The sequence below is a fragment of the Mus caroli genome, unplaced genomic scaffold, assembly GCF_900094665.2.
Source record: "Mus caroli unplaced genomic scaffold, CAROLI_EIJ_v1.1 scaffold_17703_1, whole genome shotgun sequence".
Lineage (NCBI taxonomy): Eukaryota > Metazoa > Chordata > Mammalia > Rodentia > Muridae > Mus > Mus caroli.
The window spans coordinates 6,783-20,370 of NW_018388745.1; the positions used below are offsets into that span (position 1 = coordinate 6,783).

The following is a 13,588-nucleotide window of genomic DNA, read 5'->3' on the forward strand; positions in this document are numbered from 1 at the left end:
TTTCTCTCTCTCTCTCTCTCTCTCTCTCTCTCTCTCTCTCTCTCTCTCTCTGTGTGTGTGTGTGTGTGTGTGTGATGATTTTGCAATGAACTTAATCTGGCTGCCAAACTTGCTAAATAGCAGAAGATGACCTTGAACTTGAACTTCTGGACCCTCCTGACTCTACTATTTGCATATTTGACATTTATTGCACAATGTCTGTTCTGTATGATGCTGGAGATCATAATTGTAGTCCTATCTTTTCAAAGAATGTTCTTCTCTCTTTTAACAATGCATTTTATATAGAACTTTTTAATATGTTTAACATTGCTTTCAATACATCTGTGTGAAGGTTTCTGTCAGATGCCCTGGAACTGGAGTTACAGACAGTGTGAGCTGCCATGTGATGCTGGAGATTGAACCCAAGTCTTCCAGAAGAGCAGCCAAGCTCCTTACTGCTGAACCAACTCTCCAGCCCCAGAAATGTTTTAAAATTAATTCTAGTTTAAGTCAAGAAGCAGAGCTTACCCAGACGTTGGCTGATGTCCCCTATTTAGTACTCGATAACACTTCCTTAGTAGCAGGCTTCTCTTCTCCCATGCATATACATCCAAAGTGCCATCATCACAGGTGACAATGACATGAACAGGGTCCTTCAAAGAACATCCAAATGTGAGTAGGCTGCAGTCAATGTCAGTTAAAAAGGGAGAGGGCCTAGGAGATGGCTCATCAGGTAAAGGCACTTGCTGAGCAAGCCTGATGCTCTGAGCCAATGTAAAAGGAAAAAGAAAGAGACTAACACCAGGAAGTCTGCCTGTGACCTCGGCAAGTGCTCACACACAGACAAATGCATAAGTGCACACCACAACAGTATGAAGTTTAAAAAACGTAAATCTGTTTTTTTAAATCCCCACTGTGTGGAACACATTCCAAACTTACCACCCATAGTTTCCAGATCTCTTCTGGGCAGTACTGAAATGACTGCAGACGGACACCATTTATGTCGAAGAGCAAGAGAGAGAATCTAGTTGAACAAACAATCACGTCCTTATCACTGACTCCAAAATATTCTGGTATCCCCTCATGTTCTGCCAGCAAGAAGCTGGCTGTCAAATATCCTGTACCAAACAAACAGAAATACAGAGGCATCTTTTTTTCATTTACGTAAGAGCAATATCCTTAATGCTTACTGAAAAGCATATCCCTCCTTCCATGGCATGCTAGTCTGAAAGAGACAATGAAAACAGTCCATTGATCTGTCAAGTCCATGTCCTGTGAAGTCCATGTCCTTGGACATGGAAAGACAGGCTATGACACAGGGATGGTGTCGACAGTCAGTAGCTTAAACATTGTAAAGACAACTGTACTGGGAAAGAATAGTAGAACCCAGTCCCTAGTGCATGACAGAAATGAAGTCTCCTTGAGTAAACTGTAGATCGCTATTGTAGTGACCATCAAACAGGCACAAGTTCACATCTGGACAAGGAGCCTCCTTCTCTCTTTACAAAAACATCATGTAGAGAATTGTCGTAAGGTTATCCACAATCAGGCACAGTCGAGTGGATCTCCAACTTTGAGGACAGTCTAGTCTACAGAACAAATACCAGGTTAGCCATGGATACCCAGAGAAACCCTGTCTTCAAAGACTAAAAATATAAAACAATGACAAGCATTTATAGCTTACTCTGAGCACTTGTGGGAGCCACAGGAGAAATGAGGATTTCTTTTACCAATTGGTTTTACATTATTATGTTTGTGTAGGTATTCATGCCAGAAGCACACATGTTGGGGTCATGGGACAACTTGAGGGATTTGGATCTCTCCTCCATACTGTGGTACCCCAGGAATTGAACTAGGTTGTCAGGCTCCGTAGGTAAGTGCATTTATCCTCTAAGCCAGTGCTTCTCAACCTTACTAATGCTTCCTACTGAACTGTAATACAGTTCTCATGTGGCAGTGTCGGGAGGGGGATCTGCCCTACCGTAGAGTTACTTTCATTGCTACTTCATAATGGTAATTTTGTTACTGTTAAGATTTGTGAGTTAAGTATTTTTTTGAGGATAGAAATTTGCCATAGGGTTCACAACCCATAGGTAGAGAACCACTGTCATAAACATTTTGCCACCCCATAATATAGTTATTGTTTCTTGTCATTTGGGGTTTTTGCTTTTGAGACAAGGTCTCACTATGCATCCATAGCTAACCTGGTATTCACTGCATAGATCTGGCTGACCTGGAACCCAGAGAATTCTACTTGTTTCTCCTCCTGAATGTTGGGATTTAAGGTGTGCACTACAATTTCTTGGCCCTTATTTTAATTTTTTACTTCAGTGTGTGTGTTTATGTACAAATCTGTGTGTGTGTGTGTGTGTGTATGCACGTGCACATGCTAAACCATCTTTTCAGATCCATCTGTTTTGTTTGTGAGACAGCACCCTCTATGAAGATTTCCTGACTCAGTCTCCTGATTTTGGGGCACATGACATCATGTCTTACTTGAGATCTTTCTAAGGTTTACCTTGAATAGTTACTTTGTTCCTGATCCCTTCCACCTTCATATCAAATGTGTCAAATTTTGTGATGTTTTGGGGTAAAATTAATGACATCAGGGTTATCCTGTCTTCCCTTCTTGGGGTCCAGAAGACTTTTCGGATTACTGGAACTTGGAGAATGGTAGACACTGGGGCAGAGAATTCTGATGTCTTCAGTAAGCTGCTCATGTAAAACACCTGTAGGGAGTATTGCCCAGTGGAATCAATGAAGAGTAAATCTCTGCAGCCTGGCACAAGCACACTCAAGACAAGTGGTTTTCAAAATAAACCCAAGAGTTGTTGCATCTGTTCTTCACCCAGGATAGGGAGGAGCAGTCATTGCTCCCACTAAGGATCAGAAAAACTCAGCCTCTTCCTGCCCCTCCCATCATATTCAGAGACAGAATGGAGTCCCTGACTCAGGTCATAAGGTCCCAGGTCATCCTACCCCAGTGGATGCATTAGGCAGAGCTTGGTTAAATACATTTTCTTTGTGCAGAGGATCAGTCCAGGGCTGTTCTAGACTTTTCTTTTTTTTTTTTTTTTTTTTTTTAAGTGAGGCATTGAGACTGTCATACTGTAACCCAGGCTTCTTTGAATGTATATCAATGTATAAAACTAAATAAATATGCAAGGGCCCTCAGGAGTACTTGACCTGTGAACAGACCATTGCTCTCCCAGTACCTAACAACCAGGCACCAGAGAGCTGGCAGTTAAGAGAGAAGGCAGTATATAAAGCATTGGGAATGGTAGCACTTATCTGAAATGCATCAGTCGCTGGTGAGCATGTAGGCCAGTGATTGAAAATTGCTTTATATCCAGCAAAGGTGCCTGGTGACTGTTATTTCACCTGCATTTATTCTTTAGCTAAGCCACATTTCAATGACACTTCACTAATAGACATTTGCCATTGTGACTTCACGTGACTGCTATCAAGCACATTATTCTTTCCTGACTGTAGGATGGCTTTTCTTATGATAGGGCTTAGGAGAGGAGGAGTGGTTTGCCCGGACCTCCCTGAGGACTGGAATTTCCCACTGTCTGCCACCTTCACCCTGGAGATGCTAGAACACACCTACCTTTGTCAAGTCATGTAGGCGGGGCCCCATCAGAAAGACCCATTTCTTCTGAGGAGAGAAGTAGAGTTCATCAATACGGTATGGGAATACATTCACCTTGGAAATGAGGTGTAAGTCAGGAATCCTGAAGATGTAGAGGTTTCCCAAGATGTCACCTACCTGAAATCAGAGCAGCAGCACCAGGTCAGTGGGGAAAGGTTAAGCATGGAAGAAGCAGTGTTATTTGCTCTGAGATTCACCACTGTGTCTCCAAGTCCAGTAATGAGACCCAGAGCTGTGACCAGCCTGCCTTACAGAGTGTCTACACTGATCTGATGCAATAAGGCTCTCTAAACCTGGGGGATGACTCAGTAGGTAACTCTGTGTGTGTGTGTGTGTGTGTGTGTGTGTGTGTGTGTGTGTGTGTGTGAGAGAGAGAGAGAGAGAGAGAGAGAGAGAGAGAGAGAGAGAGTTGATACATAGATGCACATGCAGGTAAAATATTCACACACAAAATAATTGTTTTTCCCTTTTGAATTTTTTGAGAAAGGATTTCTCTATGTAGCACTGGCTATCCTGTAACTTGCTCTGTAGACCAGGCTGGCCTCAAATGCAAGAGATTCATCTGCCTCTGTGACATGCACCACCATGCCCTGCAGGATTTATTTTTAAAGAACCTTTTGTAGGGCATGCTAGCATATGTCTTAAATCCCAACACTCTGAGGGCAGAGACCATCTGATCTCTGTGAGTTAGACTACCCTAGTCTACCCAGTGAGTTCTAGGCCAGCCATGAGTATATCATGATACTCTGTCTTAAACTCATGAGGTAGGGTGTGTCAAGATTCTCCACCCTAAAACACTTCCCCAGGACTTACTGGGACATCAGCATTATCCATTTCCTGTATATGTGATAAAATTCACATTTTTCTACTGTCTCTAACCAAATTCATGGATTCAGGAGTAAAAAACATTTCAAAGACAAGAAGATATAAAATCACTTAGAAATAGTGTGTGTGTTCTGGTGCTTGTTATTTCTATACTTAAGCATGTGTATGAAGATTATATACTGGGACATAGATGGAAACCAGAGAAGGCTGCCAGGTACCCTGTTAGACCACCCCTTTTCTGATTTCTTGAAAGAATTTCCTATTGTACCTGGAGCTAGGCTGTCTTGGCTAGCAGCCATCTAGAACCAGTGACCCTTGTGTTTTCATCCCCATCAACACTGAGGTTACAGGCACATTTAGCCACATCCCACTTTTTATGTGAGTGTCAGGGATTTGAACTTGGATCTTCACACTTGCACAGCAAACACTGCTACCCACTGTGCCACCTCTCCCCAGATGTCAGGAAAGAATTTTAATATGTCAAAGGCTAAGCGATGGTCATAATTATGATATACTGTGATTGACTCTGAGTGTTCACAGAGTCTCCAAGATGGAAAGTTGAGATTTGACAGTAGTGGGACCTCAAATAGGCAAGTGTTTTTTTTCTGTGTGTCTATTCCATACTACGTGGTAGTGGTGGTGGAGTGCTTGTCACTTACCAAGACAATAGGGCCATCCTTAGTAAATTCAGCTTGCAGTAATTGATAGCAAAAGAACAGGCCCTTAGTCGCCAGAACTTCCCTGTTGTGGCAGTCCCAGAGTTTGATAGTTGATTGCATATCTACAGTGACTGCAATGTGCATCTCTGGGAGGGTAGTCATCAATGCGATATAGGAGGGCTGTTTTGGGCTTATCCAGGTCATAGCACCCTGGAGAACAAGATCATCATCATGTCTGAGCATCTCCAGTTCAACCGCTTTCACCTACCAGGTTCATTTGGAAACCTTGTCCAGACTGGAATCCCTTCTTACTTACAAGAAAAGAATATGCAATTTCTAAGCATCCCTCACTGGACATGGTAGCATAGATCTAGAATCCCAGTCTTGGGAGGTAGAGACAGGATAGTCATTAGTATCTTGAGGCCAGTCTGGTCTACAATGTCAAGATGCAGGCCAGTTGGGACTACATTACAAGACTATCTCAAAAATAAATAAATAAAAGTAAATAAACCTAGGGCTTACAGCAGGTAAGACCACCAGCTGTTCTTAACAAAAGGAGCTTTGTTCAGTTCCCTAAACACCCAGTGCAGCTCACAACTGTCTGTAATTCCACTTCCAGGAGGTCTGAATCCCTCACATGCACATACATGCAGTTAGAATAACTTTGTACGTGAAAATAAAGAGAAGCACAAAGAAGAAAATCAAACATCTATATTATTTGTGGCAGGACTGGACAGGGAAACAGGACACATGCATTATGCTCAGAGGCAAGCACACACTCACTATACAGACCAGAGAGAAGAGCATAGCTGCCAAGATGGCTCAGCAGGGGAGGGCACCTGCCACTAAATTTGATGACAGGAGTTCAATCCCCAGGAACCACAGGGAAGGGGAGAAACAACTCCCACAAATATGCATGAAGAACATTCAGCAGCCCTGTGCTCAGAGTCAGTTCACCTTTCACTAACAGTGCAGCAGGGAGCATGGGCCTCTCATCAATTCTAGTGGGGATAGGGGTGTTTTTGTTTTTGTTTTGTTTTGTTTCTGTTTGGTTTGGTTTTTTGGTTTTTGAGTCAGGGACACTCTATATCCTGGCTCTCCTGATACTCTCTATAGAAACCAGGCAGGATTCAAACTTGCCTGCCTCTGGCTCCTGAGTGCTGGAGTTAAAGACCTATCCTACTACTTCTGGCAGTATTTAGTTTTACAACAAATGAAACAAAACTATTCCCAATGAATCAATTCAAAACTGATTGTTGTATCATCAATGCAACAATCATGGCAAATGAGAAAAACAGGTTCTCTTCCAGGATTTCCTTTAGGTTAAAAAAAAAAAATTAAGGGGCAGGAGAGAAGGCTCTGTGGTTAAGAGCACTTTCTGCTCTTTCAGAGGTCCTGAATTTAATTCTAGCAACCACACGGTGGCTCACAACCATCTATACTGGGATCTGATGCCATTTTTGGGCATGTAGGTGTACATGTAGATAGAGCAAATAAAATAAATAACTCTTTTTAAAAAAATAAATCATACACACATATACACACAAATACACACAGACACACACACACACACACTCCACTAGCAGCAGCATCAATTACAAAAAGCCAAAAGAATAATTAACTTTAGTAAAATACTATATTTAGCAATCAATATAGTTATTTCTAAGCACTAGTTCCATTTGCATGAAAATTATTAATAACCTCTCCTTCCCTCCAAATGCAATCTCTTCTTTGAAGGATCTATCACTAAAATGTGACTTGCACTTTGACTCCTTTGAAAGGCAACCTGTTAAAGGCCTCATTACCATACACACATGACTCAGTCTCACATGGGTGAGGTCGCACTATACTCCTGGCTCCCCCCTGCCAGGTAGGATGATGATGCACCACTGGATCCTGCCTAGCACTTAGGAGGCAGAGGTAGGAGGGTCCCCATGAATCCATGGTCAGCCTGAACTCTAGGATAGCCTGATATCATTCTAAACAGCCTCCTCCCACCCACCTGACAAAACCTAAACCAAACAAAAAACAAACACTCTAAAACATCCAACCCCAATATCATCATGTTCATTATGTTACATTTCCAGTGTGCTGTAGGAGAAAATGTTTCTAAACATTGAGACCATAACAAAATAAAAACCTGTTTGCTGGGTATGTTGGGCCACCACATTAGTTCCAGCACTCAGGAGGCAGAGGCAGGCAGATCTGTTGAGTTGGAGGCTAGCCTGGCCTACATAGTTCCAGGCCAGCTAGGACTATAGGGTAAGACCTTCTCCCAGACAAACAGAACCAAGCAACCTCAAGAATGGATTAATGTTCATTGCATTAGGCTCTGTTACCTATTNAAATAGAAAATAGTTGAGAGAACAAAGGGTAATCAAGAAACACATTGAGGTTCCAGCATTTACCCGGTTCTCTCCACCATGGCTCAGCAGCTGGCAGACTCAGGAGTCAGAGNACACAAGAGAAAAAATTCTTGCATAAACCAGCAGGGACTGCACAGTGGCAATCTGGTGTCATAACGCTGAGACAAGCCAGGAGTAATGTCCTCAAGAACCACAGGCATGGCCCATCCTGTGTACTTTCCCACTGGTATTAGGGTCCCCACCATCCCTCTTCCAGGGCATCATATGGGCCCCTAGCACTAACCAAACCATAATAGAGAACAGAGATTATCTACCTACATAACTATGCTGCAGCCAGGTCAACAATGCTACCACATCTCTAGCCCTGTTNCTTCCCCTAAGGCACTCAGCCCAGGAAGGTTCCAGGAGATCTATGCTCAAGGCATGTGCATGACATTGAAACAATGTCAGGAAGGTAGATCAATGGAATAGAATTGATGACCAAGAAATGAACACACATAACTATGGTCACTTGGTCTTTAACAAAGGAGCTAAAACTAGCCCGTGGAAAAATACAATAGATTTTCAACAAATGGTGCTGGTTCAACTGGCAATCAATATGTAGAAGAATGAAAATTTATCCATTCCTAACTTCTTGTAGGAAGCTCAAGTCCAAGTGGATCAAGGACCTCCACATAAAACCAGATACACTGAATCTAATAGAAGAGAAAGTGGGGAAAGACTCGAACACTTAGGCACAGGGGAAAAGTTTTTGAACAGAACACCTAGGTCTTATGCTCTATGATCAAGAATCGATAAATGGGACCTCATAAAATTGCAAAGCAATTGTAAGGCAAATGACACTGTTAATAGCATAAACTAGCAACCAACAAATTGTGAAAATATCTTTACTAATCCTACATCCAATAGAAGGCTAATATCCAATATATACAAGGAACTCAAGAAGTTAGACTCCAGAGAACGAAATAACCCTATTAAAAAATGGGGAACAGAATTAAACAGAATTCTTTACTGAGAAAATTCGAAGGGCTCAGAAACACCTAAAGAACTGTTCAACATCCTTAGTCATCAGGGAAATACAAATCAAAATGACCTTGAGATTCCACCTCACTGCAGGCATTATGGCTAAAATCAAAAACTCAGGTGACAATAGATGCTGGAGAGTATGTGGAGAAAGAGGAACACTCCTCCTCCATTGCTTGTGGAATTGCAAGCTGGTACAACCACTCTGGAAATCAGTCTGGTGGTTCCTCAGAAAATTAGACATAGTACCACCTGAGGACCCAGCTATACCACTCCTGGGCATATAGCCAGAATATGCTCCCAAATGTAATTATGACATATGCTCCACTATTTCATAGAAGCCTTATTTATAATAGCCAGGAGCTAGACACAACCCAGATGCCCCTCAACAGAGAAATGGATACAGAAAATGTGGTATATTTACACAATGGAGTACTATTCTCAATTACTGTTAATTATAGAATTATGTGTTTCCCATAGTAAACTATATTATCAACTATAATATTCACATGGTCAAATTTTAAAGTTTCTTTTGTCTTTTAAATGTGAAGTTAAAATATGCTGCTATATATATATATATATATATATACATATATACACATATATATACACACACACATACATATATATTTATTTGGTCTTTCAGATAGAAGGAAATATCCACTGTTGCTCCTTTTGCTCCACAAAAGGTTTTTGTCTTTCTTAAACTCTTCTTTTCCCTCCCTTTTTATTAAATATTTCCATAACCTCTTCTTAAAATGTGTACATGCTGTTAATAGATTTATCTCTTTTGTAAAGTTGTGAGCTCCACGAACTCCACTAAGATCCACCTCCTATGGACCAAACAGACTCAATCTAGATAAGTACACCTACCAATCAATGGCCCAAGTTCCTACCTGTTGCCTGTTTCAGAGGCTGGGATTAATCTGTTCCCTGGGATTGGGACTCCCTTCACCCCAACAACCAAGGTCTAAGGATTTCTTATGTACACCTAAGATCATTTCTTTTTCTCCCAAAAGCACTTGACTTTATTCTCTTTCTCAAATATACATAAGTGTTGCAATAACTTGCTATATCTAAGTGTTTACACAAAAACTATATCCAGGACAGCTCCAGAGAAGCAACCCACAGATGTGTCAGTACCTGCTCTCACAGACACAGTTGCTTCTACTGGACCTGCTCCTTCCTACCAACAGATGGTACCACAGATCCTGCACAGCAAGGAGACAAGAGACTTTCCTAAGACTGGACCAACACCACATTCCAGTTTTCTTAGTTTTTCCAGACATGTAGAACCAAAGTTAGCTGGAAACAGCTAAAGATCACAATGACCCTATTCCTGATTCACCTTTGCCTCTTTCTAGTTTCTCCTTTTTAAAATTAAATGAAAATGGAGGCATGTTAGCATTTCTTCAGAGCTCCAGCCAACAGTTACTGTGCAACAACCAGGTAGGCCTGGCTTGCAATAAACTGAGCTTTTTGACCCCTCTTTGTTCTCTCTGTCCCTTCTGATTCTTTTCTCTCCTTAACCCGTTTTTCCGTCTTTTCCCTTCCCCCTTCAGTCTCCCTCTCTACTATTGCTGACCTGCCTCCCCTCTCTCCATTTCTCCCTCTCTAGCTTTCTCTGGGTCTACTTCTTTCTCAACTCTGCTTCACAGAATCTACATAAATTCTATTCTGCACTATACACATTGTATGTCTCCTACCTCAGGGGAAGGGATGCCTCAGCATGGGCCTGCCCGCCTAGGCACACCTCCCACCTCACTACACTTTGCTCTACAAAACATATCCTAATCTTTTTAAGAATACAATACAGTCTACTTCTTTCTCTGTCTATCCTGGACTGTTCTAGGAGTCACTGGCCATTCTCTCATATGTATAAAAAAACCTTTATCATGTCATTGAGCAGTAATGTCTACAATTTCTTTGCTGTACCCCTAACAACAGCATGAAAAAAAACAAAGCATTTCCAGAAAAGTCAGGAACAAGACAAGTATATCCACACTTTCTACTCACAGTTATTATGGTATTGTTTTAGCTAGAACAATAAAACAAGAGAAACAAACAAAAGGGAAGCCAATAGGAAAGAGAAGCCAGAATTTCTTCATTTGCAGACACTATGAGCCTGTACTTTGAGACCCTATGACTCCTCTGGAAAACTCTGAAAACTTATAAACTCCCAGCAAATTGGCAGGCTACAGAAATAACACGGAAAAAAATCAGTGCCCTTCCCATGCAGCACTAAAGAAAGTGAAGAAGGATCAGGGAAGCCTTCCCATTCACAGCAGCCTGGAACACCACCCTGAAGGGTCCTGGTGGGCATGGTATGCGCTTTTGATCCCGGCAGACAGAAGTTAGCAGATCTCAGAATTCGAGGCCAGCCTGGTCTACAGAGCAAGTTTCCCTCAAGGCTCTTACAAAGTGAAACCCTGTTCCAAACCAGAAAAACAACAACAAACAAACCCTGATGGTTCAGCAGTACAGAACAATTAATGCTCTTGCAGAGGACCCTAGCTGGGTTCCCAAAGCCTATACAACACCTGACAGACTCTGGCCTCTGCCAGCTGGCACCACCCATAAACTAACACAGGAACACACACATATATAATCAAAACTATATCTCAAAAAAAAAAAAAGAATACCAAGGAGTAAATCCAACTTTGAATGAGAACAAACTATATGATCAAAACTTTGGAACACTGACAGACTCTGCACAGGTGGCTAAGCAGTGGACTGGAGTTCAGTGCCCACAGGCCCAGTGTCCATAGCTTACCATCATCTGCAATTACAGTTTTTAAGGGACATGGCACCCTCTTTGACCTCTACAGGCAGCAGACACACATGGATTACACATACATATATCCCCTGAAAACACTCATACATATAAAACAATTCATTCTAAAAATAAAGAAAAAAGGAAGAAAGAGGGAAAAATCAGGTGTGGTGTTGCAACACTGTGACCCAAGCATATGGGAAGCCAAGGTAGATGGATCTGTATGGGGACTTCTGGGACAGCCAGGTCTGTACAGGGGGATCCTGTCTCATCACCTGCAACAACAAAACATGAAATTATTATTCATATGAGGGTAACTTTTGCTACTTGTGAGCCAGACTCACCTCCTGAATATCCCAGGTAGAAATCCTGTTCAGGGAAGTTATCATACAGACAGCAGACTTCCCTTGTCCATTTCTTGTTAAGCCATGCCTTGAGATATAACGTGGATGTGACCGAATTTCTGCAAGGAAACCCCAACAATATGTGGACACAAGACAGTTGAGGGACAATTCTAACTGAAGGAGGTATGTTTTACTTCCCTCTGCCATGAAGAAGGCTTAGATAACAGCTGTGGAAAAGATGAAGAGAGAGGCAGCCATGCACACTGTAGGCTGGTCATTGGTTCAGATACATTCATTCTTTGGTCTGTTTCTATAGATACAAAATGGGTACTAGGGCCTGGGGCTGTAACTTCTGGGTAGAGTTCTAGGTTCAGTTCCTAGAGGCCTATAAACCATAAATGTACTCATTGGAGGCAGAAGGATCCAAAGTTCAAGGTCATTCGTATTTGTTACATGAAGGGTTTGAGATCAGCATGCGGTATATCAGATCCTGCCAGAGAGGGGGGGAGGGGGAGAGAGGGAGAGAGGGAGAGAGGGAGAGAGGGAGAGAGGGAGAGAGGGAGATCAGGTGTGGAGATATTCAAGTCTCATGAATTTAAGGAGCAGATCTTTATATTTCAGGCCAGCCTAGTCTACAGATAAAGTTCCAGGCTTGCCACAGCTATGTAGGGAGTGAGACCTTATCTCAAAAGAAACAGAAAAGATAAAATTCATGCCTTCAGGAGAATGGATTTCATAAAGTTGTCTTGTGACACAGAAACACTGTGCCATGTATACACCTCACATAGAGAGACACAAAAATAATGAATGTAAAAATTTTCAAAACATCTCTACATCAAAAAACTGTTTGAGGAAGGTTTTTGAAAAAGTTAAATACTAAAGCCTATTTGGCAATTTCCCCAATAAATTCTCTCTAGAATCTGGGAAGTGTATGAAGCCTTTAGGTAAAGAGAACGATAGGGCTGGTTTTAAGATGCTGAGCAATCAGTCAGTAGATTACAGATTGGTTCCAAGGTAGACTAGTACATCAGGCCCATCTTGTTAAACTACAATCCCCTTCTTCTTATTAAATGAGAATGTAGGACTGCACAGACTGGGAAAAACCAAGTGGGTATCTCTTCTAGAATACCCAAGCTCATACCAAACTCCACAGGAATTTCCTTGTAAGTGAAATCTTCTGGCTTTGCCCGGGTCTTGGCCTGTTCTTGCCATGTTTTGTCAAAGAAGAACTGCTTCCATGTCTCTAAGCCATGGAGCTCTAGGGTGAACATGCAACAGTAGAGCCATCTCTTTTGACACAACTTCCTGCAATACACAGTTGCAATCCCATCAGGCTGACCCAAGTCACCTCACCTTAGAACCACAGTTACTGTGTGCATGCATTCACTAACCATCCTCACACATCACTGGTCCATGTCCAGAATCAGAAGGCCTCTTCTTCCCTCTCAGCCCCATCTTGTCCCCTCTTCCCATCCCACCCTGCCCCTCTCCTTACCTCCACAGGACATTACTGCTTGCAAGTTCATTCCAGTTCTATGAGAGAGAAAAGAATCCTTAAACCAACAACTCCCTCCCTCTCTTGGTCTCAATTTGTTCTGGGCTGGGCCTACACAGGTTAATCAAACAGTCCTAGCTCTGCAGGCTGAGCCAGCCTGGGAAGACCTACCCCAGCAAACACAAGTCACCTTGTGAGGGCTCAGAGGAAGGAGGGCCAGTCTCCAAAGATCTGATAAGAAATATCAAGGATGTCACATATTAGCAAGACATCTCCCCAGGGTAGCCTGTTCCATTCATTTAGTAGAATTTTGTTATCACTGTTATGGTTCTGAGATAGGTTGTCTAGTCAACTAGGCTGGTATTAAATTCAGTGGTTGAAAGCCGGGCGTGGTGGCGCACGCCTTTAATCCCAGCACTCGTGAGGCAGAGGCAGGCGGATTTCTGAGTTCGAGGCCAGCCTGGTCTACAAA

The 13,588-nt window shown here is 42.3% G+C and overlaps 1 protein-coding gene across 2 annotated transcripts in view; it reads right to left on the reverse strand.

The window, feature by feature from the left end:
* The window catches only part of LOC110287764 (F-box/WD repeat-containing protein 15-like), a 16,767-nt gene that overhangs the window by 2,480 nt on the left and 699 nt on the right, over positions 1-13,588 (reverse strand). The window contains exons 2-9 of one of the 2 annotated variants that reach the window (XM_021154305.1): positions 13,117-13,154; positions 12,763-12,926; positions 11,622-11,740; positions 5,116-5,325; positions 3,590-3,748; positions 2,498-2,708; positions 919-1,097; positions 508-632 (exon numbers count right to left, since the gene is read on the reverse strand). In XM_021154305.1, the coding sequence (XP_021009964.1) occupies positions 508-632; positions 919-1,097; positions 2,498-2,708; positions 3,590-3,748; positions 5,116-5,325; positions 11,622-11,740; positions 12,763-12,926; positions 13,117-13,154 (1,205 nt within the window). The remainder of the gene's footprint in view (positions 1-507; positions 633-918; positions 1,098-2,497; positions 2,709-3,589; positions 3,749-5,115; positions 5,326-11,621; positions 11,741-12,762; positions 12,927-13,116; positions 13,155-13,588) is intronic. The other variant, XM_021154306.1, reaches the window with a different exon arrangement.